The following is a 27,870-nucleotide window of genomic DNA, read 5'->3' as shown; positions in this document are numbered from 1 at the left end:
TAGTCATAATCGCTTCTAAGCCGTGTCTTATAAAAGGAAGAACAGACACAGAGACAGGTCACACACGGAGAAGACAGACACCAAGCGGAGATGCATCTAAGCCAAGGAATGCCAAGAAACGCCCAGGGCTACCAGACACTGGGAGACATCAGAAACCTCTGAGTTATTTGACATCCTTTATGAGTTGGAATCAACTAGACAGCAATGGGTTTGGTTTATGGGGTTATCCCCACAACAGTTCTACGACTCCTTTTCAAGTGCCACCGCCTTGTCTGTCATCCCCATTTCTACTAAAAGGGTCAGAGTCTCCACACTTTGCCCGTTCTACAGCAATAGCCTCCTCTTTTCTACTTCCCTTCCAAGACCCACACTGCTGCTGGAGAGCCTTCTGAAAGCCTGACCTAATGGCACTGTCTGGCTTTTTGCAGATAAAGTCTCAACTCCTTAGAAGGCCATTCAAGACCCTTCTCATAGAACTTCACCCCAATTTTTTCACCTCATCTCCTGTCATGTGCCAGGCACCCTAAACTCTAGCCTTGTGGTCCCCCAAAGACACCGTGCACCTTCATTATTCCATGCTGTTTGCTCTAAAACTGCTCCTCACCCGTCAAAGATCAGCTAAAACTATTATCCTCTCTAAAAACTATTATCCTCTCTGTGAGTTCTTTCCCAACACCGTCCTCCCCCAAACGTCATGGTCCTCTCTCAGCTGGGCCTCCACTTATACAGCCCTTGTCAACTGTTAAAAGCATATGTCTTCCACACCAGACCACGAGCTTAAGAACAACCCAACCTCGTTCATCTGTGTATGCCCCAGGTGTCGACTGTGATTCCTGGCACATCATAAGTGTTTTGCACTAAACAGAAGTGATGTTGCAATAGGAAGGAAATTCACCAGAGATGGGATCAATATATTAAGTAACATGAGCTGAAAGAGTACAAAGTACATTTTGATGAAAATGCAGTGCTCCAGAGGGTGTTTCAAACAGCTGCTGTCTGAGGGCCTGACTAGATCGCTACAACCTCTGGGGAAAGTAGTCCGGCAGTATTTATTAAAATGTAAAATAAGTATAGCTTTTGATCTAAAAATTCTATTGCTGCAAATTCATCTGATGACAAAGATAAGTTCTAATGTATAAAAATAAATATAGAAAAACATTTACCACAGTACTGCAGCAAGTCTACAATTTCTTATCCAAAACTCCTGGGACCAGCTATGTGGAGAATTCAGAATTTTTTGGATTCATAAATAATGAGATACATATATACTATGTATTACATAATGCTACCAGCAGGACTGGCATTGAAATACACAAAACATCATACTAAGTAGAATTTTAAAAAGAATATAAATAGCCTCATGTCTGTTCAAATCTGTTCTTGCTGCCAAGTGGATTATTAAAAAATGTTACTTTCATATTTGCAGATAAGGAATTGCAGAACTGCAGGAGAACTGTGGACCTTTAATAGAAAAAACAAACGAAAAAACGGTACTATCGAAATATATAATAATCATAGGGGACTGCTTAAACAAATTATGGTACATCCCTAGGGAATAATCTGCAACTATTTTAAAAAATGAGGTTGATTTATATACTGATTTAGAGGAATACTCACAACGTATAGTTAATGAAATCAGGTTACAGAAAACACACAGAACAATCACATTAGGGGTCTAGAGCTCTTAGGAGGAGCATCCCCAATGAAAGCTCTCTCCCGTTCTGAGACAGGGAAAATCCTCCAACTTACACCAGGAATGATCACTGATAAACCCAACAACAAGAACCCAGAGAGAAGCAAAACTCTGCCTTTCAGTGTCTGCCCCGAGGCAGACACCCTCTCTCCCAGGCTGCTAATGAAAGGCTGTGCTCAGCAGCCTCATCACAGCAGAACGGCAAGTGTTTGGGAAAGGGGTGTGTGGAGGAATGCACGGTTAAGGTAGCACCCCCTCGTCCACCCCTCCACCGTATATCGCTGAAGTCCCAAACGCTGCCCTGAGGAGAGCTTGGCAGATGGAGTTCAGCTGCCCTCTATATCCGGGGAATCGACACCAAGTCCAGCATCTGACTACAGAGCCTCAACAGAAGCCCATACCAGCGCCTCCTAGTGGTCAGAGATGGCCTTGTATCTCAGTGACCTTGGCCCCTCCAGCTCCAGTGCGCAGGCTACCACACGATGGCCTGCACTGGTCTGTGAAGCTTGTCTCTGGGATCTCCATCTGACACCTGCAAACAGCACTTTAGTCCCTCACAGCATTAACTATTCATAACAGAAATGATCCCAGAGACAGACAATAAGATGGGTAATGCAAGTACTTTAAAAGAAGCTTCAAAGTTGAATGCAACACTTTGGAATAGGGACTGAAAGTGGCCTGGCTAAAATTGATAGAAAAGAGCCGTACTGGGAAGAATGGCCCATGTCTGGTGCCGGGCACAGGATGCTGCTGGACAAGCCATGGGCTGTGAGCTCAGACGGCAGGCACTTGCCTCGCTCGTCTTTGACTTCACGTGGTCCCTAAACTTGGCTCCCTTCCCCTTCGGTGGAGTATCTGGAAATAAAAGGCACTTAGTAAATGCTGGAGGAATTAACGAATAGCCTGGTGTGTGGTGCATTACTTTCCTAGGATGGCTAAAACAAAACACCATAAACTGGGTGATTTATGTTGTTGTCACCGTTGTTAGGTGCCGTCGACTACGTTCTGACTCATAGCAACCCTATGTACAACAGAACGAAACACTGCCTGGTCCTGCAGTATCCTCACAATTGTCTGTATGCTTGAACTCACTGTTGCAGACACTGTGTCAATCCATCTTGTTGAGGGTCTTCCTCTTTTTCGCTGACCCTCTGCTTTACCAACCATGATGTCCTTCTCCAGGGACTGATCCCTCCTGATAACATTTCCAAAGTATGTAAGACGTAGTCTTGCCATCCTTGCCTCTAAGGAAGACTCTGGCGATACTTCTTCCAAGACAGATTTGTTCGTTCTTCTGGCAGTCCATGGTATATTCAATATTCTTCGCCAACACCACAATTCAAAGGCATCAATTCTTCTCTGGTTTTCCTTATGCATCATCCAGCTTTTGCATGCACATGAGGCGACTGAAAACACCATGGCTTGGGTCAAGTGCACCTTAGTCTTCAAGGTGACATCTTTGCTTTTCAACACTTTAAAGAGGTCTTTTGCAGCAGATTTGCCCAATGCAATGCGTCTTTGATTTCTTGACTGCTGCTTCCATGGGTGTTGATTGTGGATCCAAGTAAAATGAAATCCTTGACAACTTCAATCTTTTCTCCATTTATTATGATGTTGCTTATTGGTCCAGTTGTGGGGATTTTTGTTTTCTTTATGTTGAGGGAAAATCCATACTGAAGGCTGTGGTCTTTGATCTTCATCAGTAAGTGCTTCAAATCCTCTTCACTTTCAGCAAGCAAGGCTGTGTCATCTGCATAACACAAGTTGTTAATGAGACTCCTCCAATCTTGATGTCACGTTCTTCTTCATATAGTCTAGCTTCTCGGATTATTTGCTCAGCATACAGACTGAATAGGTGTGGTGGAAGGACACAGCCCTGACGCGCACCTTTCTTCACTTTAAACCACGCAGTATCCCCTGGGTGGTTTATAAGAACAGAAACTCATTGAGTCACAGTTCTGGAGGCTAAAAGCACGCACAAATGCAGGGTGTCAGAGGGCCCTGCTCTCTCCGAAGGCTCTAGGGAAAGATCCTTCCTTGTCTCTCTCAGCTTCTGGCAGTCCCAGTTGTTCCCTGACTTGTACATGCATCTTCACAAGGCCATTTTCCTTCTCTCTGTCTGTCTCCTCCTCTTTAATAAGACACCACTCAGATGGGGTTGGGACCCACCCTCCTCCAATATAACCTCATAGTAACTTAATTTATAATATCTTCACAGACCCTATTTCCAAACAAGGTTACATTCACAAGTAGCAGGGGGGTGATTTAAAACTTCAACATATCTTTTTGGGGACACAATTCAGTTCATAACTGGCGGTATTCACTGACTGTGTTTAATGTATCTTACCAAACAAACAAACAAAAAAAAAACAGTTGCCAGGGAGTCGACTCCCACTCATGGTGACCCCGTAAGTTTCAGAGTTGAACTGCACTCCATAGGGTTTTCAATGGCTGTAATCTTTCAGAAGTAGGTTGCCAGGTCTTTCTTCTGAGCTGCCTCTGGGTAGATTTGAAGCGCCAACCTTTCCATTAGCATCTGAGCAGTTAACTGTACCACCCAGAGACTTGTAATGTATCCTACCATCATCTTATATTTTAACAAAATGCTTTCCATCCATATGTTCCATCCCATTCTCTCCTTTGAGCTAGACAGTGTGTGGATTCCCTCATGTTTCAATGGAGCTGATTTCAGAGAAGGTTCCCCCATATTCTTTCCTTCAATGGTACTTAGAGTAGAACCAAAGACTAAAAAAACTGAGCAAACAGAACAGCTCAACTCCAAAGTCCCTGCATCTCTGTTCCACTCACAGGGTAGCTGATGGTGTGACCTGGTTATGAAAAGACCCCTGAAGAGCCTGGGTGTCCCAGGTGAATGGATTAACCTCTCCAGGTGACCATTATTTCATCTGTAAAGCTAGGGATGGTCTTAAGCTTTTCTCAACATTCTAAAAGATGACAGGTAAATCAAGGACCATTCTAGGGGTCCAACTTTTCCACCTGCCAGCTCTTCAGAGGGCCACTGGGTTATTCTTACTTTTACCTAATTGGTATCTAGTCGAGAAGACCCAGACTACTTCTAAACTCCCCTCAATTTTTCAAGGGAATTATCAGACTCATTTTAATTTGTAAAGAACAGGAGATTTGCAGAACTAAATGATCAGATCCCTCTTGATTGTTTAAAGACACATGAAGCATCCATGTACCTCACTGTGCAAAAGTCACAGCTCCCCCTCTAAGAAGATGGCTCCTAGATCACCCCTGCCTGCCTGTGTGATTAATACCTTTCTTCCAAGACCTGCAGAAGAAGGACAGCTTGTTACTTTAAAAGGAAATATTATGTGGTTGCTTTGTGCTTGGCAAACAGGTTGGACCCTTAATGAGCTAAAATCCATCTCACATTTGTATGCCTGTCTCTAGCCACAACACATAAGCTGCTTGCTAGCTCATCGCTTATTCTCTACACTATAAATTATTCTAAGCAGCCAGCTGGGAAGCAACATTGAAGAAGCAGGATGAGACCTTAGAGATTATATAGCACAGGAGACTGGAGTCCAGAAAGGTTAAGAGATTTGCCCAAGGTCATACAGCAACCTAATGACAAACCTGGACTAGAGCAAGGTCTCTTGACCTTCAGTCCCTAAAATACTTTCTATCATCCAAGAATCACTCTTTCCTTCTCTAGCCCACCATTTATTCCAGGTACTAAATGTGTACTGAATGCCTCTAATTTGCCAGGCACTGTGTTAGCACAGAAGATACAAACATCAATAAGACAGAACCCTTGCCCTCAATGAGCTCACAGTCTAGAAGGAGACAACATGGATGTATTATTTCAACAGTGATACAGTACAGCACTGGAGCACGGGAGAGGGGCACACCCCAACTGAGAGATGGGAGAAGGGAGAGAAGAGAGAGGGACTGTTATCAGAAGCTTTCTGAAGGAAACTATACTGAATTTTAAAAGAGATGTAAGATTTAGATGAAAAAAAAGATGGGGCAAGGGGTACAGAGGACAAAGGAACACCATGAGCAGAGGTAAGGAGACGTGGGAGGGTACAGGGCTAGGGGAGATGAGGACACGTAGTTGTGTTGCTAGAACATGAGGCATGAAAGCAAGAGGGCAGGAGGTGATGTCAAGTTCGAGTCAAGGGTCCTTCATTCATTGCTAAGGAGCTCGGGCTTCTTTGGTAAACAGACCAAGTTGCTACAGAGTTTTCCTAAGGGGAAGTGATATATTTAGATTTTTGGATGGATCACTCCAGCCTCAGTGCGGAGAATAATTTGATGGATAAAAGACTAGTTTTGGGAGAGACTAGTTAGAAGACTGTTATCGAAGCCCAGGTGAGAAAGAATGCTGGTCAAAATTAAGCAAACAGAAGGAGAGGAAGGAGACAGGCTCAAAAACTACTTAGGGAGTAAAATCTGTAGGACTTGGTAAATGCTTGATGAAGAGGTGAAGTCAAGGCAGAGAGTCTGGAAGGATCCTGGGCTCCTGGCTTGGACGGCTCGGTGGTAGGAGGCTCCACTCACCAAGACAGAGGTATATGTGTCTGAAGACGAGTCCCATTCTAGACCCACTGAGTTGGAGGAAACTGTGGGATATCCAAATGGAGATGCCCAGTAGGTGCTGAAGACCTGTTTCTAAAAGTGAGGCCGAAGTCCAGACTGAAGACATGGGCAGCGGAAGTCATGAGAGGGGATGAGAAAGTCCAAAGAAATCCTACAGATTCAGAAGAGTGTTGGGTCAAGGAGGCTTAAGAAGTTGAGAGAGAAGGAGACCACAAAAGGGCAGAGAAAAAGGTAGATGATCCAGGAACGAATGATCCAAGAAGTTAAGGAAATAGAAAATTCCGAGAAGGAAGGAGTGGCCAATAGCAGCAGACACAGAGATCCCGTACGACACCACCGAAACCCAGCATTGAGTTGGCATGGCCATGGGTTCACTAAGGAGTTGGGGGAAGAAGCCAGGTTGCTGGGGGTGGTGTGGTGAGAAGTGGATAGTGTACCTGGAGACAAATCTGACAAGGGAAGGGAGGAGGGTGGGAGCCAGAGGGACAGCATGAAGATAGGGCATCATTAGGACAGGGAGGCTCACACAGGTTTTGCAGAGAGTGAAAAGAGGCAGCCGAGATGAAGGGAGATGATGAGGGGGCAGAGTTGACAACTCCTACTTCACACTGGACTAAATATTTATATGCCTTTTTGTTCCCCCACTAAAAGCAAGTTCTAATTTCTGAAAGCAGCCACATGTATTAAGAGCGAGGGTTCCAGAGCCAGACTGTTTGGATATCACTACTACCTCTAGTTACAAGTTACACCACTGCCTCCACTACAAATACTTCAAAAAAAAACCCACCATTGTCATCAAGTCAATTCAGACTCATAGCGACCCTACAGTGAGTCTTTAGTCTGGGCTTCACACACACAGTCTTGTCTCACCCTCACAGTAACCCAACAGGTACTATTACCATCTCCGCTTTATAAAAAAGAAACCAAAGCCCAATGGTCAAGTAATCTGCCCAGCTCAGCTGGTCAGGGCAGGGAAAGGCCACAGGTGTGAGGCGGACTTCCCTCGCCTTTGCCACTCAGCTTCCCTTTGACACATGCAGGAGCGTCAACATGGCGCCCGCAACAGGGCAGGAGCCCGACAGACTCACTGTGGCGGCATCTCCCAGCCACTGGACAAAGGAGAAAGAACTCTCAGCACTTCTGGCAGTCACTCTGGCATCAAAGTGAGCTTCAGGAGATTAAAACACATTTATACTCCTCTCTGACAAAGGTCATTTTTGTCTGCAGCATTTTATGGACTCTACACAGAGAGGAAGGAGTGTTCCTTTGGGTCGGAGCAGCTCTATGCCTGTCCAGCCCCAGGATGTGTTTCCTGGCAGGGTTCTGCCTGTCCCCCTCTCACCTCTTGCCTTGCGCCACTCACAGTGTGCTCCAAGACGACCAGATGAAGGGGCTGCGCGGGCAAGCGCAGAAAGTCATTGGTAAGAACAGCTCAAGAAGAAAATGAAAGCAAAGGAACCGGGTTTGTGAGGCCACATGACCACCTGCTATTTTTAAACCACACTGTTGCTATGAGGAGATATCTGGGAAGCCCTGAACCAAGGTACAAAAAAGGCACATTTTAATTAAGAGCTTTTGAAAAGGCAGCCTGCCTGCAGACAGAAATGAAAGAGGGTGAAGTGAAGGGTAGGGGGAGCGAAAGAAGAATGAGAGAGGGGTTTGAAATCCATGCTGCTCTTCTGTTTAGATGCCAAAGGGACTTCTTCTTCAAAATAAGGGACGATGTTGTCTGTATATATACATATGCAGTCTTCCAGCTCAAGACAGATAAAATAACAAATTAAAGAACTGAAAAAACCTTGAGGAAGGGAGAGAGCATAAAGAGAGCTATCATTTAGCATAAAAATATGCATATGTATATCAGAACAGGTGAGAGTGATTCTGTAAGTCTAGGTAGCTACAATGGAAACCTCATTATTTTTTTAAAAAATTAGGCTCTATTAGCTTAATAACGGTGATGCTGCGATGAGATTCAGGAACGTGCAGAAAGGCAAGAGAAGTAGGAGGGCCATATGGGATTTCTGGTGAGACAAAACGAAATTAGATTTTCAAATGTAAGGATAAGATCTCTGAAACAAGTTTGCAGCCTAGATGCTGGCTCCCCTGTGCATTCCATGTGGTAAGTTACAATCACAAAACAGAGGTATCGTTTGGAATACATTTTACGCAGGGGGAAAAAATTCTATAATAGAAGAACAGAACACCATCTTGAGTCAACATATCTTTAAGAAATTACCAGTTTTGAAGAATGTGATATAGAGCACTTTGCCCAGAAGAAATGAAAGGGATGATATCCTGGAAATGCATTTTTTAATGAGATCTGTTACAACTTAAAGTTTTCTTTAAATTTAGTGTTAACGATACTTCAAAAATAACTGGTAGTTCCCACATTATTATACTGCACCTCCCTGAGGCACAAGTACCTTCCCTGTCCTGTATATGACAGTATCCCCAGTAGCTGACACACAGCAGACACTGAACAAATATTTGTGGACTGAATGGATGAACTGCAGCTGTCACAGGCCCTAGAACAGCACCTTGCACACTAAACATCTGTCAAGAGGTAACCTGGTGCAGTGTAAAGACAACACATTCCTGAGTCTGGATTCTGGACCTTGCCAGCTGCAACCAGCATGGTGAACTTGGGCTGGACAGGTTTTCTTTACCTGCACCACAGCCAGTGCCAACTCTGGAGAAACCACAATGCAGGCTGCCTCAGGGAAGAACAGCGAGGCTCCCAAGAGGTTAACACTCAGGGTTGCCACGTCTTCCATAAGCTTCCAGCAGGGGTTATGACCCTTTCGTGTCTACCATCTGGCCTGCAGCAAATCTATCGCTGAGCAAGACAGCTTAGATGGAAGAGAATACGGCTAATCAACTTCTCCTCATTCCCCTTGAATAAAAATGCATCATCACCCCAACTCGACTAAAAGTAGGGAGAAGAGCTTTCCCACGTTAAATGTCCCTACTGTCTAGGGTACCAAAGAGCCACTCAGCATGTGCTGGTTGCTGGAAAAAGCATCTCTCCTCCTCAGCACCACTGCGTGCCCACAGATGTGCCATGACACTGGCACCCCCGTGGGTGCAGGGAAGTGGCAAGTTCAGTGTGTAAGAGAACTAGTCTTGCACACACACTCAGCAGAGATGCAAGTTGACCTTGTGTATGTATATAACCAAACCAGTTGCCATCGAGTTGACTCATGGTGACCCCATGTGTGTCAGAGTAGAACCGTGCTCCATAGGGTTTCCAATGGCTGAATGTTTGGAAGATCTCCAGGCCTCTCTTCCAAGGTGCCTCTGGGTGGACTTGTACCTCCATCCAATCTTTCAGTTAGCAGCTGAGCATGTTAACCATTTACACTCCCAGGGTGTATGTGTATATCGTATGATTTCACAGAGACCACGTGCAGGCACTGTGCTACAAACCTAGGTCACTGTTCATGCCCACATTTTAGAGAGGAAGAAAATAATTGACCAGGTCATAGAGCTAGTCAATGACAGAGCAAGTATTTGGACACTGATCTTTTGGATTCTGGAGCTCAGACATTAAAACCTATGCTTAAGGAAAGGGGGTGCCAGAGGATGGGAAATAAAAACTGGGAGAACGGAGCTGGTAGAAAATAAAGTGCACAGTCAGGATGACAAACATCCAGTGCCACGTGCTGTGCTGTGCAAAGCGCTGGAGTTAAATAAATGAGCAAATGATGCCCTCTACGCCGGAAGCACACACACGGCATACGATACAGTACATGAAGTGCTGCCAGTCCAGAATACAAGGTGCCATATCAGAGCTGTGATGAGGAAGGAGTACCGAATTCTGACAGGGGGAATTCGGTCATGGACTGCTTCCCAGAGAACGAGGATTCAGCCAGGCAGACAACTGGGAACTGACCAAAAGCAGTCACGTATCGACCTTGTGGTGGGACCAGAAGGAAGTGTAGCATTTACTCAACACTAAGGAACGGCCACTGTGTGGCATGTCCCAGGCACAGGAATTCAAACACGTATGAGGCATGGTCCTTGCCCTCGTGGGATTCACAGTCAAGAAAGGAAATAAAGCCGACAAGTCTCTTGGAAACCTCCTACTAAAAGCGGCTAAGAAGTTGGGCTTTGTTCTTTACATTTTTAAACAAGTAAGTGACATGAAAATTTCAGTAATTTATGAAGAAGTGAAAACTGGATGGAGAAGGGACCGGAAGAGGCCCATGAAAAAGTTGCTGCAATGGCTCAGGTGAGCATTAGGAAGGCTTAAAAGAGTCCCTGGGTGGCGCAAACACTTAAGCGCACGACTACGAGCCAAAAGGTTGGTGGTTTGAACACACCCAGAGGTGCCTCAGGAAACAGGCCTGGCAATCTGTTTCTGAAAGGTCACAGCCTTGAAAACCCTATGGAGCAGTTCTACTCTGTACACATGGCGTCACCATAAGTTGGAACTGACGTGACAGCAACTAATAACAAAAAAACAACTGTGACAGATATTTCTTTGTAAGAAAGGTCCGGAGTCGGGTGAAGACAGTGGTAACAGAGAGGAGGCGACAGAAAGATCAGAGGTAGAGAATCAAGAAGACTAGTCTGTGTGGCTGGAGTTTTCAAGTAGCTATGACGTTAAATGGTATTAATTCACGTAAGGGGCAGACAACACTGCCTGGCCTATAGTAAGTGCCCAATGAGTGCCACCTGTTGTTATTTTTATGCCGAATTTACTTTTAAGTTTTCAGGATTGCACACTTGAGGGACTCTGGACCACTCCTCCCACCACAGGTCTGAGTGACAAGAGTAGGCCTGGTCTTTGATCTCCCGTATCTAGCTCAACCACCACCCGTCTGTCAGGTTGTTGTACTGTGGTGGCTTGCATGTTGCTCTAATGCTGCAAGTTATGCCACCAGTATTTCAAATACCAGAAGGGTCACCCATGGTGGACAGGTTTCAGCAGAGCTTCCAGACTAAGACAGACTAGGAAGAAAGACCTGGCAATCTACTTCTGAATATTAGCCAATGAAAACGCTATAGATCACAACAGAGTTATTGCCTGATACAATGCTGGAAGATGAGTCCTCTAGGTTGGAGGGACTCAAAATACACAGCGGCCACAACAATGGAGTCAAACGTGCCAACAATCAGGAAGACAGCACAGGGCCAGGCAAGGTTTCTTTATGTTATACTGTACTTGGGTCATCACGAGACAGAGCCAACTCAATGGCAAACTAACAACAACAACATCTAGGTTAATGTAGAAACAGAGTAACTGCTTTAAAAAAATTTACTGAATACTGAATGAATAAAGGAACAAATGACCAAATAAATAAAGAACAACAATGAGCCCTGGCTCTCAATCTCTCAAAAACCAGAAAATAGTTCATCAGCTGGTCTACCAAACACCTTGAGAAATATCCATTTTCAAGGACTAACACAAAGAAGGCATGGTTGATCCATATTTGGGAAAGAAGCTGAGTCAAGGAAATGAAGCTTACCTATGAAAATTTATTATACAGAGGAAAATCAAAATATTTTATCTCCCTGTTACCCCATAACCATTGTTCTTCAACCTGACAACTCTTTAATTAGAGTCAAAGTCTCTATGCTGCGGCTGTATTTTCCAAGGGGGTTTTGTCTTTTTGCAGCTGTGGAGGCTTTCAGCCAGGACTCCCGGAATGTGGGGCATTAAGGACGCCTCTTGTCGATATGGAACCAAGGCAATGAAAACCTCCAATTTCCCTGCCCTTCACCCCCATTCACAGACAGGCAACCTCCCTCTTCCTAAACTGGTCGCCTCAAGATTAGACACTCCCCAAGAATGACAAGTAAGAAAAACATACTTGCTGGCCAATTAAGAAATAACCCTCATTGACTTATCTTTGCCATTATTATGTACTTATTGTCCTATCCCCGTAGGTACAAAAAGCATTTCATAAACACCCATATGCTAGAATATACAGTGTTACTGCTATTGTGTGACCTATGCATTCCTGAAAAATCTCATGTTTGGCCAAATTCTATACTAACAATACAGACCTTTTGGGGAAAATTTGTTTGGGGCATTCCATTCAAAACCTATGGAACTTTGAAACACAATCATTGATAACCTGGAGAGAGAATCTGGCTACCTGGGCAGGTGGCCCAGCATAGCTATGGTTGACCATAGTGGCAATTAAAAGTATGTAAAAACAATCGAGGGTAAAGGCTGGCAGTGCTTTATTTGGAGCAAGGCTGGCAGAGCTGAGGTGGACACAGGAAATACAACCTGCCAGGAGCCACACCAGGCTGTCACCGTACCTCCCCTGAAGGGAACCCCAGGGGCAGGTGATTACTGTGATTCTGTACACACACACACATATACACACAAACACATGCATACTAATGCATATACACACGTTGTTGTTGTTATGTACCACTGAGTCAATTCCGACTCATAGTGACCACACAGGACAGAGTAGAACTGCCCCATAGGATTTCCCAGGCTGTAATCTTCACAGGAGCAGATTGCCAGGTCTCTTCTCCTGTGGAGCTGCTAAGTGTGTTCAAACCACCAACCTTTTGATTAGCAGCTGAGTGCTTAACCATCGCGCCACCAGGGCTCATCTATACACACATACGTACATACACACACACACACACACGTACCCACATACAGACTCATACACATGCATACACACGGACACACACACACACACACGCACACAAACATATCCGTGCGCACACACAAAAACACAGCAGCTGAGCTGAGCACTTTCTCCCTGTCCTGCAGAAGGTCATAATTCTACTCCCACATCCTCACTCCTTTTGCCTATAAAAAATTGTGACTGAACCAACATTAACTTTTGCCCTATTCAGTTATCTTGCCCCTTGGTGCCAATCATGTAGGAGCTAATTTGCACTAAAGGACAGAGCACCTATTAGTTCATACAGTCCTCAAAGTGACTGGTCAGCACGCTACTGCTGATGGTGAGGTCACCTGCTCAGACACTACCAGAAGCAGGGCTGAAACCGGGGTGCAGGGTGGGCAAAGCCTGTGCTTTCTCCATCCCATAGCTCGGTCCTGTATTTAGCAAAGACATGTTTCCCGGAGAAAGATGTGGCCACAGAGTCACACAAGCGGAAGAGGGCAAATACTCACATATAGTATGTTGGATAAAGTCCTTCAAAATACCAGCAATGTTTTTTGGCCTCTGTGCACTGGAAAGAGAAGGAAGAGAAACTTGGTCAGTGGTCAATAATCAGCTGATTGTTGAAAAGACCTCACAATGTCACAGGGAAGGATGAGTGGATACAACTTAAATGTGTGACAGGCTGGGGCTGAGAGGAGACCACGAAGTAGAGAGAGATCCAGCCCCCTCCTCATGACTTTTTATTTCTTCATTTTTTTTTAAATAGGAAGGGAAATATCTATTTTTCTATTGATTTTTTCAGCTTTTCACATCTCTAAATACACTGAGCACGATCACTTCATTAATCAACTAAATGAAAGACAATCCATTTTTTTAAAAATCCACACAGTAGGACACTTCAGGTATCTAAAGGATGCTAGAAATAAAGCACTATAAAGATTTCCATTTCCCCCCCTTTTCATTTTTGAAAGACAGTTTCCCAAAGCCTTCTAGATCTTCACATTCAGGATTCTCTCAGCAGCATCCCTGTCCTCTCTCACGCACAGGGGTGAGAAAGAGGAAAAAGGGGAACAAGGGTGCCTCCCCTGGTGCTTGCCATGTAAACCCAGCACCTGCCACTGCAGAGGGGACTCAGAGCCCCAAAGGGCTGGAGACCCGTCGGCACCAGCTGAGGGGGCGGCTGAGTGCACTCGTGCAGGGGGCTTGAGTCCCCCTCTCTCCCCTGTACCTCCAACAAGTGCCAGCAAGCCCAGGGCCATCACCTTCTCAGTGAGAGAGAAAGCCACGCAGAAATGCTCTGACCTATCTGGACAAGGCTTCTCTCAAATTATCTTCCTTATGCCTTTATGTTTTTTTAATTACAGCTTCCTAACCTCCATGATCCTTTATGGCTCCTACATGTAAATAAATGCTTTGAAATGTAACAGCTTTATATAAATATAAAATATAAAAACAGTTTTGTATTTATATAGAACTGGGAAGGGGCACAGTGAAAACAAAGCTTTCTTCTTGGGGGGGGGGGGGCGGTAAAACCAGTTGCCATAGAGTTGACTCTGACTCAAGGTGACCCCATGTGTCTCAGAGTAGAACTGTGCTCCATGGGGTTTTCAATGGCTGGTGTTTTGGTAATAGATCACCAGTACCTTCTTCCAAGGTACCTTTGGGTGAACTCAAATGTCTAAGCTTTCGGTTAGCAGCCATGCAAATTAACTGTTTGTACCATCTAGGGACTCCTTGGGGCAAAGCATGGTGAATTATGTGGTCCAAGGTCAGGCCCCCAGGGCAGGGGCAGAGGTTGGGCCAGACACGGAGCTGTGGTCCCTGGGTGACACAGAAGAAAGACCTGGCGATCGGCCACTAACCTCAAGGTCGGTGGTTTAAGCCTAATTAACAACACCATGGAAGAAAGACCTGGCAATCTTCTTCCGTAAAGATTACAGCCAAGAAAACCCTATGGAGCGGTTCTATTTGGTAACACATGGGGTCGCCATGAGTCAGAATCAACTCAATGGCAATGAGTTTGGTTTTTGCTTCGTTTTAGCAGGTGTAGGACAAGGCCCTCCCACCACTGTATAGCACCAGCTCACAGTCGGCCTGGCAGTGCTATCCAAGTTCAGAAACAGACCGCAGATGCCAACACACACATTGATCCTCCAAATCTACCACAAGTATAAATGATGTGTTATGCCGGCCCCATTATACAGGTTATGAAAATATGGGAAAGGACATGGGAGTTTTCTGAACGTGCTTTAAGACAAAGAGGCACACTCAGGCAGCCCAAAGTGACCCAGTTTTATTAGTGGAAAATGAGTTTAATTTAGACTGGGTTAGCTCCTGCCCAGTTTAAGAAATGAAGTTCAGACAGCCGAAGAAATCAATTTATTTTGGCAGGGAAGAGCAATTTCAGGTCTCCTGCTCCAAATTACAATTCATTTCAGCAGTCTTCAGTTACAAACTGAGAAACTGGCTCTTCCCTCCATGGGTATTTTAAATGTTTCTTCCTTTATTGTCTATCATAGCCAGAGACAGGCAAACTCTCTTGGAATTTGAGAGTCAAACTCTGTCGAATCAAGAAATAGCCTCCTCTAGTTCTAGCCAGCACCAAAGCTCTGTGAGAGCCACACTCAAGGCCTGAGAGAGCCTCCCGTACCCTTGCCCTGGCCACTCCTGCAGGCATCTCCACAAGATTCACCCCAGAGACCAGAAGCAAGTGATCCTGCGAAGTAAAAAATGCTGCCTGGCTTCCACAGGAATTCCCATGGAATTTCCCTTCACTTAAAGAGCTCCCTAACCTGAAACAGCCACTTTTCTGGTACCCCAAATACTACATCCTCTAACTCTTAAGGAAGCAGTGAAAGTAGCATTAACGTATTGCATTTTAGAAAGGACTTTTTTCTTCCAAACAGCCAAGTGCTTTCCCACTTCTGAATTCACATTGTCTCTGGAATATATGAGTATTAAACCTGTTGACATCAAGTTGATTCCTACTCATTGCAACGCTACAGGACAGAGTAGAACTGCCCCATTGGGTTTCCAAGGAGCAGCTGGTGGATTTGAACTGTCAACCTTCTGCTTCGCAGCCAAGGTCTTAACCACTGTGCCACCAGGGCTCCATATGAATATTAGGCATTCAATTTTGTAGACTGAAAATCTGGGGCTCCTGGTGGGCGTCACAGTTTCTTTGCGGTGACAAAATTAAAACCCAAATCAGCTTTGTTTCCCCAGGCTAATCAACCTGAAAAACCAACTCTGTCCACCTCCAACCTCCTCCTGTGCTGTCCCAAGACTCTGCTGCTGTTGTTCTTGTTAGCTGTGGTTGAGCTGGCCTCCAACTTATGGCGACCCCGTGCATGGAAAAAACACTGCCTGGTCCTGTACCGCCCCCATGATTGGCTGCAGATCAGACATTGTGATCCACAGGATTTTCAATGGCTGATTTTCAGAAGTAGATCAACAGAACAGACCTCTCTTCCTAGTCTGTCTTAGTCTGGAAGCTCTGCTGAAACCCATCCAGCACCATAGCAACACACAAACTTCCTCTGACTGACAGGCAGTGGCTGCACATGAGGAGCTTTGGTCAAGAATCGAACTCAGGTCTCCTACAAGGAAGGCAAGAATTCTACCACTGAACCACCACTGTCCTCATCCCAAGACTATAGGATGGTAGAAAGAGAACCAGAGTAAGACGCAAAGGGCCTGCTGTGGTTCCCGGCTGAGCAATTAACAGGCCAAGAGACTCTGGGAGAGGGAGTCCTGGTGGCGCAGTAGTTAAGCGCTCGATTGCCAATTGTAAGGTTGGTGGTTCGAACCCATCAGCCACTCCGCAGGAGAAAGATATGACAGTCTGTTTCCATAAAGATTTACAGCCTTTGAAACCCTATAAGGCAGTTCTACTCTGTCCTATAGGTCCACTAGGAGTTGGAATCAACTCGATGGCAATGCGTTTAAGCTCTTCCACCCTCCGCTTCCTCTACACTCACAGTTGACTCTACCACACTGTTACAATAATGACAACACACACATGATATATGTCAGTGGATACATTATGTGTCTATGTAAATACATGCATGTGTTTTAAAGCTACAAAAGGTTATATAAAAGCATTGAACTGTTACAGCCAGCACAAGTCCTAGGCACTCTCATATATTGCTATTGGGAAGGAAGGAAATTTAGCAGTATCTGGAAAACTACTAACACATTTACTCTTTAATCACTGAAGAATTCCCTCCACGTATATAAAACACCTTATGTACAAGATTATTTATTGTGGCATTATTTCTAACACCAAAATCCTGGAAAGAATGTAAATGCTCATTCGTAGAAGGCTGGTTAAATAAAGGACAATGCATCCACACAAAAGAGTAATATGGAGCCAAAAAGAATGCAGATCTCTGTGAACTGATACGGAATGGTTTCCCAGGTACCGTGTTAAGTGAAAAAGCAATATGCAAAAGGATGCTACCTTTTATGTAAAAGGAAAATTGTACATTGGGTTTTTTGTTTTTTTTTTACAAAAAGAATCACAGGAAGGGTATAGTAAAAAATGAATGAAAATGGTTACCCTATGGGACACAGGTGGAGCCCTGGTGGCAAAGTGGTTAAGAACTCAGCTGCTAACCAAAAGATTGGCAGTTCGAATCCACCAGTCACTCCTTGGAAACCCTATGGGGCAGCTGTACTATGTCCTACAGGGTTGCTATGAGTCAGAATCGACTCAATGGCAACAGGGTTGTCTGTTTTTATGGGGCATTGGTAGGACAGAGTAGAAGAGATGGGGATGAGTATAAGATTTCTCTAAGTATAATCTTTTATATAGTTTGAATTTGAACCAAGTAAATGTTTTTTTCCATCACCTGCTTTTCAGTTTGTTTTATGTCTTGTGGTAGCTTGTGTGTTTCTGTGATGCTGGAAACTATTCCCTCAGTATTTCTAATACCAGCAGGGTACCCACGGTAGACAGGTTTCAGCTGAGGTTCCAGAATAAGACAGACTAGGGGAAGAAAGTCCTGGTGACCTACTTCAGAAAATTAGCCAATGAAAACCTTATGGATCACAACAGAGCACTGTCCTACTAGCTTGCTTTCGACACCTCATCAGGCGGGCCCAGTCGTTGGAGGAGGGCATCACGTTTGGTGAAGGAGAGTGCCAGCAAGGGAAAGGAGACTCTCAGTGAGACGGACGGGCACAATAACCACAAACGTGGATTTGAACATGTTGGTAATCAGGAGAATGACACAGAACCTGGCAATGTTTTGCTCTGTTGTACACAGGGTTGCCGTAAGTCAGAGCTGTCCATCCATCCCCCGACCCACCCACCCACCGATCCATCCATCCATCCATCCATCCATCCATCCATGCATCCACCTATCTATCCATCTATCTAAATGTTTTTCATATTAAAAAATTAAGTAAAAAAGAATTTAAAAAAGAAAACCTCTTCCCAGAATAATCATATTGGCTAAAGACTATCACAACATTATCACACACATCATTTATTCACCAGGTGCGACCAAGCCATGCAGGTACCTGGGATATTAGTGCTCACAAGAAAATTATAAGGAACATACACTCTTCCCTAGATTCCCTTCCTTGGTGCCTTCAGAAGCTAAGGGCACCATTCCCATCCCACTCTTCCTCTGCCCTCCCCAAAACTTCTTTCTGACATTTTTCCGAGATATTCAGTGACTTCACTGTTACCTACTTGCTGGTTACTCTGTGTCTACAGTTACTTAATAATATTTTCACTAAGCTACCCCACGGAAAACATATTTTAAAAAATACTGACCCCACTTAAAAGCCTGTGAGCGGCCATCTAAGATACTCCACTGGTCTCATCCCTTCGGAAGCAAGGGAGAATGAAGAGAACAGGATACAACGAAAAGATTAGTCCAAAGGACTAATTGTCCACAGCTACCAAGACCTTCACCGGACTGAGTCCAGTACAGCTAGATGGTGCCCGGCTACCACCGCTGACTGCTCTGACCAGGATCACAACAGAGGGTTCTGGACAGAGCTGGAGAAGGATGTAGAGCATAATTCTAACTCACACACACAAAAAAAGAAAGACCAGATTTACTGGCCTATAGGAGACTGGAGAAACCCCGAGAGTATGGCCCCCAGACACCCTTTTAGCTCAGTGGTGAAGTTACCTTCGAGGTTCACTGTTCAGCCTGCGAGTGGACAGCCCAGTAAAACCATAAGAGTAACGAGGTACAGGAGTCCAGTGACAAGGCCCAGAAGGCAGAAGGGGAGTAGGAAGCTGATGATAGGGAACACAAAGTAGAGTAAGGATATTGTTGATGTGTTGTGAGATTGTTAACCATTGTCATAGGGCAACATTTGTAACTGTTAAATGGGAGACTATTTTGTCCTGTAAGCCCTCATCTTAAGTGAGATAACAGCACAATTAGAAGAGCGTAGTCAATGTCACTTAAATGTGTATGTAAAAAATTTTTTTGAAATGGCGTTATCTTTGGCTATGTGTATTTTCACCAAAAAAAAAAAAAAAGTTGAGAATTTAGAGGGTTAAAATGTTGTGGGGTTGTTAACCAATGTCATAAAACAGCATGTGTGTTACTGTTACATGAGAAACTATCTGTTCTGTAAGCCTTCACCTGAAGTACAATAAAATATAAAAAAAAAAAAAAATACTGACCCCAAATCATTTGTTTGTTTGTAAAAGATTACCTTAAGAAAATGTTATGGCCACATTCTAAGAAACAGAAGAGAAACAGCCTTTTAAACGGAGCTACCTAGCACTGAAATGTAGATTCATTTGTTACTACAGAAATTAGTTTAAGTTTTTGACATTTGCTACTATATAGGAAATCTCTTCATTTTTGGTGGCTGGACTTTTGTAACAGCTTTCTTCTAAGGGATTTCAATATTGTAACAATACATACAATATCACACTAAAGTTGACACATTGCATTATTGCATTTTACAGCCGGATAAGATGAAGAACTCAAAGTCATGTGTCTCATTAATCCAATGAAAAACACTGAATGCAGACTAAGAGGATCTGATAGTTTTCACTGTTGAGCCTTTCCTTCAATAAATGTTTGCTAACTGAATACCAGGTGTCAAACCAACTTGCAAAACCAGTCTAGTGAGAATGGAGATTAGGTGCCACATGGCATGTGCTGGAGATGGGAAGTCCTGCTGGAAATAATCCAGGGATGAGGGCCAGAGACTGCCAATCAAAGTCCACCGGGAAAGCCATGATTGGACTATCAAGTCCAATCACTTAATCTAGTCTTAGCCCCAGGATTTGGGGCCCAGCCAGACAGTTAGAGCAGGAGGAGATATGGTCAAAAGGGGAGTTTGGAATGGATGAGTAAGGGGGAGTTCCTGAGTAGCCCCAAACACTGGTGGGCTCTCAGAGCTGGCCTTCACAAGCAACTGGATGAATGGGATGGAGAAAGGTGGAAAACAGGCACTGTCCTGCTGTTAGCATTGTTGTGAAGTCGATTCCGACTCATGGCGACCCCATGTGTGCAGAGCAGCACTGCTCCATACGGTTTTCATGGTTGTGACCTTTCAAAAGCAGATCATCAGGCCTGTCTTCCAAGACACCTCTGGGTGGGTTCGAACTGCCAACTTTTCAGCTAGTAGTCGAGCACTTAACTGTTTGCGCTACCCAAGGAACTTGACACTGTATTAAATCAAAAAATCAAACCCGTTGTTGTCAAGTTGATTCTGACTTACAGCGGCAGAGTAGAACTGTCCTATAGGGTACCAAGGCTGTAAATCTTTACAGAAGCAGACCACCACATCTTTCTCCTGCATAGCGGCTGGTGGGTTCAAACCGCTAACCTTAGCAGCTGAGTGCTTAATCACAGCACCACCAGGACTCCTCTGACACTACACGAAAAGAAGCACGCAAGCCGGAGGCAAAGAGGGACCCACAGAAGGAAGGATAAACTAGGGAACCAGAGAACTGGGTTGGGATCTCAACAGCCACCTACCAGCCATGTTGCCAGTCTGTCTGAGTCTCAGCTTCCTTATTTCTAAAACAAGAACTACGCTCTTCCCTGCTTAATTTAAAAATGCTTTATAAAGAACTGAGACCATATGTATCACAATGCCCAAGAGAGGAGGCATATGCGAGCAAATCACACAGCCAGCTCACATCTCTGTCCCTAACTGTGTGTTTTGAAGCTAGCTTTCTTAACTCTCTCCAACAAATGCTTTCCAAAGATCCTTTTATTGGGATCATCTATCATCTAAGCAGAAGCAATGCTTCCAAACCTCTAGAGAACACATTTTCTAAATACACAATATCTCACATTTGTATGATATTCAGTTTTCTAAAGTCCCCTTTAAAAACAAGCCCCACTCCAAAATTTTTTTTTAAATGTATATAAACTAAGAAGACAAAGAATCAATTTCTGGGTTTTATGCCCAGCCCCTAAAAGTAGATCCACCCATTTTTCAAAGATGCTAGCATGGTTCCCGAAGGTCTGACCATCTACAAAAACAGAAAGTAGATTTGTCGGGAAATGCAAGCTGTTTCTACTGGATGAAGCATCCTCTGTACTCAGGTGCCTGTCCTAGGTTCTGGGCAAACAGGGGGCTCAAGGAGCTCATAACGTAAAATCCCTTCTATGTATATGACAGAGGCAATGACAAGCACATAAGCATAGACATGCACTTCTTGAAGAGATCATAAAGAGTAGCAATATACAATTTAAAACTGTTAACAAAACAGTATGCAGCACTGTGAGGAAATACCTGCTGTCAGGATTACATGTGAGATTTAAACTGAAATGGCCTGTAAAAAATCTGTACCCAGGGCAGAATTCTGGTAGTCTATTATTCAAGGACTGGGATAACTATATTTGTAGTTAAAAACCAAAACCAAACTTGTTGCCATCAAGTCGATCCCAACTCACAGCAACCCTATAGGACAGAGTAGAACTCCCCCCACAGGGTTTCCAAGGAGCAGCTGGTGGATTCAAACTGCTGACCTTTTGGTTAGCAGCCAGGCTCTTAACCACTGCACCATCAGGGCTCCATATACATCCAGTTAAGCCCTACTAAATATAGTTACCTATAGTTAGCCAGGATCTAAACAAGTCCCAAAGAGCAAATCCTTGCTAATCCCCTCTAATAATTCTCATGTTGACATAAATTATTTGACATTTCTCTGTACTGAATATGGGGGGGGGGGGCACAGGTTGCCATTCCAGAATAAAATGGTACATTCTTTTCTATTCCAAGTTAAAAGAATAGTTGTGCCACAATAAGATATAGTGGGCTTTGAGAAAACTGAAGCCTGTGGCTTTGGGACACAAAAGAGTGAAGAGGAGGGGTATAATGGATTCAAAACAATGTGGACTTTATCTAAATCCTACCTTCTCCTTCTGTTCGGTGTGGGAGGCGGAGTAAGATCTTTACATGAATAGCAGACAAATGAACAAACTACCATTTCAAAAACAGAACTAGTCCCACTGACACATAGAGAGTAAGGATCCTGATTTTACTTATTGTAGCTACAGCTTTAGCCAGTCTGTCCTGGGGCAATGGCCTACAATTTCCTCCAGAGTGGTGGGAAGATCTGGGAGGATCAGCCTGGGGACTCTCTCTTTGTCGAATGGGAGAGGCACCCTGCCGTGCCTTGGAGCTGCTTTCACATTCATCAAAGGCTGAACTTGACATGCACAGCAATGAGATCCTGGCTGCTTTCAGTTCCTGCCCAATTAAAGTGGGCACTTTACACTTAGCACAGACTCTGAACAATGGGAGCCTCTTGGCTGCCGGCAGGTTTGATGCTCAGGACCATGGACAGAGGCAGAGGGCAGCAAGGGTCCTCTTCGAGGCAGGGCAAGGATTTATAGAGGAATGACAGGTAATTATCTCAAGGTTTCTGAATTTCAAATGCTAAGTAGGAAAGATCAGGCCTTAAATCCCTGTACTGGAATTTTAATCAACCCCCTAAGTGTTAATTACTCAATCCCTGGATGTTTGGACATTCTGTTTTTCAGGAGCACCTCATCTCCAAGGACCTTGATTTTTTTACAGATGGGAGCAAGACATCACAAATATCATTGATAAAAGGGCAGAAAACAGGGATCTTAAGAAAAAGGAAACAAAAGATCCTCAACTGTTTTATAGAAGAAACCACATCAGCAATTCACACATTGCCAGCAAATGACCATCAGGGATATACCACTGTCTGCTGACATCTTAAAGATTCTGGGAAAATGTAGACTACAAGACACAAAATTAGTCCCTACTGTATATCCCTGGGAAACCCTGTGAATGCTGATAACTTACTCTGAATAATATTTCTTTGTTTGCTTTGGTTTTTAATAAAAGAAAGGTAGGGGGAGTAGATTCCCTTAAGGTCCCTAATTCAAGTTAGTACAGATCCTCATCTACCAGGAGGTAAAAATTAATCAACAACCAAAATTAAAAGGCAAACAATGGAGGAAAATATTCAAATACAATAATGTGAAATCTTTCAATAATAAAGGCATACAAATCAGTAAGAAAAAGATAAAAAAATCCCAATAGGAAAAATAATAAATAATGGATATGAAAATTCTTCAGAGAAGAAATAAAAACGGCCAATTACCATATTTTAAAAGATAAAATTCATTTGGAATCAAAGAAATACCAGTTACAATGATATGGTTTTTAACTATCAAACTGGCAATTAGGAAAAAAACAACAACTAGTACTGACTGTTGCTGAAGGCATGAAGGAAAGAAATATCACATAATGTTGTTGGGAATATGAATTATGTCACAGGAGGACAGGTTTTCAATATATATCAAAAACCCTAAAAATGTACATAACTTTTCAGGGTTATTGTACTTCTAGTACTTATCCAAAGGAAGTAATATTAACCATTGTGAACAAAATTTTTATTAAAAAAACTGGAAATGACAATTTTAAAATATAGGTTTTATTACTAAAATTATAATATGTGCAAAAGACATATTAATAGGTGTTTACTAAGATTAGATTGTAGAGAAACATATAATGGTATGGGAACATTTTGCTAAGAAACCAAAACAAAATAGTATGTCCAGGATGGTACATTTTTATTATACATCATAAAAAACAAAACTCCACCGCCAATGAGTCAATTCTGACTCATAGTGACCCTATAGAACAAAGGAGAACTGTCCCATAGGGTTTCCCAGGCTGTAATCTTTACGGAAGCAGACTGTCACACCTTTCTCCTGCAGAGGGGCTGGTAGGTTCAAACCGCCGACCTTTCACTTAGCAGACAAACACTTAGCTAGCCATTGCATCACCAGGGTTCCTTTTATACATCACAGAAAAGAGAAAATATGGAAAGATATGTACCAAAATACTGACAATAAATTATTGGTGGTATTAGTGGTGATTTTTTTTCATTGTATATGTTGATGGTCTCCAAGCTGTCTGTAGAAAACCCTTAACATTTTGTTTTTAAATGTGACTTAAATTTTAATTTAAAACCCAAATCACTTATTGCTCAACAAAGAAATAGAAAGTGAGTATGGAGAGATATCTAAAACAAGGAAATATAACTAGTTAACAAAAGTGAGCATTATTCAATTAGGAATTAAATAAAATCTAACAGATGAGCAAAGTCTGTGACAAATAATATACAAAGCTAGAAAGGGTGTACTGAAATAAATACACCAAACCAAAAACCCACTGCTGTCACATCAATTCCAACTCATAGCGACCCTATAGGACAGAGTAGATCTGCCACATAGGGTTTCCAAGGCTGTATTCTTTACAGCAGCAGACTGCCACATCTTTCTCCCACAGAATGGCTGGTGGGTTTGAACCATCGACCTTTTGTTTAGCAGCCAAGGGCTTAACCACCATGCCACCAGGGCTCCTTAAATACTCACACGGCCAGCAACTAATAGTGGATTCGTAAAAAGTTCAACATCATGGAAATACTCACTTTGCATAGTCAGTTTCAAAACCCATTACATATATTTAACTGTATGCAACTATGTGAAACTAAATACACTGTTGCTGTTGTTGTTGTTAGGTGCCATTGAATTGGTTCTGATGCATAGCGACCACATAGGACAGAGTAGAACTGCCCCATAGGGTTTCCAAGGAGCGGCTGGTGGATTTGAACTGCTGACGTTTTGGTTAGCAGCCAAGCTCTTAACCACTGCGCCACCAGGGCAGTTCTACTCTGTCCTATAGGATCACTATGAGTCAGAATCAACTCAATAGCAAAAAATATATATATATTCATAGGGAAAACAATGGAAGAACATAATTCTAAATTTATAGTGTTAATAATATTTGGACAGTGTGATTTATCTTGGGTTACCTTAAAAATATCTCCCTACTTGATATTATTGATGTGTTGTGAGATTGTTAACCATTGTCATAGGGGCAACATGTGTAGTAACTGTTAAATGAGAAACTATGTTGTTCTGTAAGCCTTCATCTTAAAAAAAAGGTTGAGAACTTAGAGGGTTGACATGTTGTGGGGTTGTTAACCAATGTCATAAAACAATATGTGTACTACCATTTCATGAGAAACTATTTGTTCTGTAAGCCTTCACCTGAAGTACAATAAAAAAAAAAAAATTACCTCCCTACTTGAGCCTTAAATTTCTCTAATAACAATCAGAAGTTGCTGTGGCAAGAGGAAAGGGGCACATAAGAATCCTAGATGAGTGCAAAGGATGGGATACACTGAAAGATTCAACACACACTTGAGCACTCAGGTGCTCCTCCTTATACCCATTTGAACATGAGTTCTGAACACCATGCCATTTTTTGAAACGCAATTATCAATATGCCAAAGTTCAATTAAGTGAAATCATACACTTTCTAGTCTTCTATGTCTAGATCTTTCCCCCATGTTATTGCATGTATCAGCAGCAGTTCATTCCTCTGTATTGTGGAAAGAGAGAGACATTATACATTGTATGGACATTACATATTAGGTTCGTCCATTCAACAGCTAATGGACATTTGGGTTTTGTCTTAGTTACCTAGTGCTGCTATAACAGAAATGCCCCAAGTGGGTGGCTTTAACAAACAGATATTTATTTTCTCACAGTTTAGGAGGCTAGAAGTCCAAATTCAGGGTGCCTGCTCTAGGGGAAGGCTCTCTCTTTCTCTCTCTGCTCTGGGGAAAGGTCCTTGACTTTTCAGCTTTCTGTTCCTTGGTCCCTTGGGATCTTCATATGGCCTAGTATCTATCTCCCCCCATCTCTGTTTGCTTGCTTAATCTGTTCTTTTATATCTCAAAAGAGATTGATTTAAGACACACTCTACCCTAATACTGCCTCATTAACAAAGAAAACCCATTCCTAAATGGGATTATAACCACAGGTATAGGAGTTAGGATTTACAACACATATTTTTAGGGGACACAATTCAATCCATAACAGGCTGTTTCCCCATTTTGTCTACTATGAATAATACTGCTATGAACATATGTGTACAAGTCTTTGTATTGACAGATGCTTTCAATTCTTGGGTAGATACCTAGGGGTGGAATTGCTAGATTATATGGTAACTCTATGTTTAACTTTTTGAGGAACTGTGAAACTGTTTTCCAAAGCAGCTGCACACCATTTTACATTCCCAGCAGAAATGTATGAGAGTTTCAGTTTCTCTATATCCTCACCAACTTATTATCTATCTTTTTGATATTAGCTATTTTAGTGAGTATGGAGTTGTATTTCATTGTGGTTTTAACTGGCATTTCCCTAAGGATTAATGATGTAGAGTGTCATGGATTGAATTGTGTCCCCCCAAAATATCTGAAATATCTGTCAACTTGACCAGGTCATGATTCCCAGTATTATATGATTGTTTACCATTTTGTAATCTTATGTGATTTCCCTATGTGTTGTATATTCTATCACTATGATGTAATAAGATGGCTTAGTGGCAGTTATACTGATGAGGTCTACAAGATTAGATAGTGTCTTAAGCCAATCTCTTTTGAGATATAAAAGAAGCGAGCAGAGAGATGGGGGACCTCATACCGCCAAGAAAGCAGTGCCGGGAGCAGAGCGCGTCCTTTGGACCTGGAGTTCCTGCACGGAGAAGCTCCTAGTCCAAGGGGAGACTGACAACAAGGACCTTTCTCTGGAGCCAACAGAGAGAGAAGGCCTCCCCTTGGAGCCGGCACCCTGAATTTGGACTTGTAGCCTACTAGACTGTGAGAGAACAAATTTCTCTTTGTTAAAACCATTCACTTGTGGTGTTTCTGTTATAGTAGCACTAGATGACTAAGACATAGAGTATCTTTTCATTCTAGCTCAATTAAAACACAAAAAACAACAACTTAAGGAATACTTATTATCCACCAGGTAGTTTTCATCTGAAATCTCATTTAACATCAGAATAACCCTAGGAGTTAGGCAGTACGCCCATTTACAAATGAGCAAACTAAAGTTTTGGAGAGGTGAATTACACGGCCAAGGTAACACAGGAAGCAAGCAGAAAGTTGGGATTTGACTTAAGGCCTGGTGGTTTCCCAACTCTGCATGTTTTCCCTGGAAGTGTATAAATCGTGCAATTCCCTGTGCCACCATCAGTCATACTCCCATCCTTTGGAATATCTGTCACATCTCTCACAGGGAACGGGAATGAGGCTTATTTCAGGCATTCGCTCACTGTCTAGGAAAACACTAAAACACCGACTGAATCACGTGAAACACTTCACCTCCATCCCCCCAAAATAACCTCTTATGAGCTATTAGCAACCATACCTTTCAGCACCCTTCAATTCTCAACACTGTCATTTACTGCGTCTCCAGGAGCAAAACCAAAATGCCAGGGAGCCTAAGAGCTGTGCTAAGGAGACTGCATCTCTTTGTGTTGGGAATGGCTAACCCACGATGAACAATTCACAAAGCAGAGGGGCCAAAGCCCATCCAGAGGGCAGACCATGGAACCATCCGCTTTCCGTCCAAAGAGAGTGTTAAGCTGCTAAAAATACTCAGAGGTGCAACTTTCAGGCATCGAACGATGTGAAATGAACGCATGGGCCACAGCCAAAAAGGCTTA

General features: G+C 43.2%; 1 protein-coding gene across 1 annotated transcript in view; it reads right to left on the bottom strand.

The window, feature by feature from the left end:
* VOPP1 (VOPP1 WW domain binding protein) overlaps positions 1-27,870 on the bottom strand; it is a 132,875-nt gene that overhangs the window by 45,636 nt on the left and 59,369 nt on the right. The window contains exon 2 of the mRNA XM_023738320.1: positions 13,377-13,435. Within this exon, the coding sequence (XP_023594088.1) occupies positions 13,377-13,435 (59 nt within the window). The remainder of the gene's footprint in view (positions 1-13,376; positions 13,436-27,870) is intronic.

This window comes from Trichechus manatus, unplaced genomic scaffold (assembly GCF_000243295.1).
Source record: "Trichechus manatus latirostris isolate Lorelei unplaced genomic scaffold, TriManLat1.0 scaffold00114, whole genome shotgun sequence".
NCBI lineage: Eukaryota > Metazoa > Chordata > Mammalia > Sirenia > Trichechidae > Trichechus > Trichechus manatus.
Note: the sequence above shows the minus strand (reverse complement) of the source record. Positions and strands in the feature narration are given on the sequence as shown.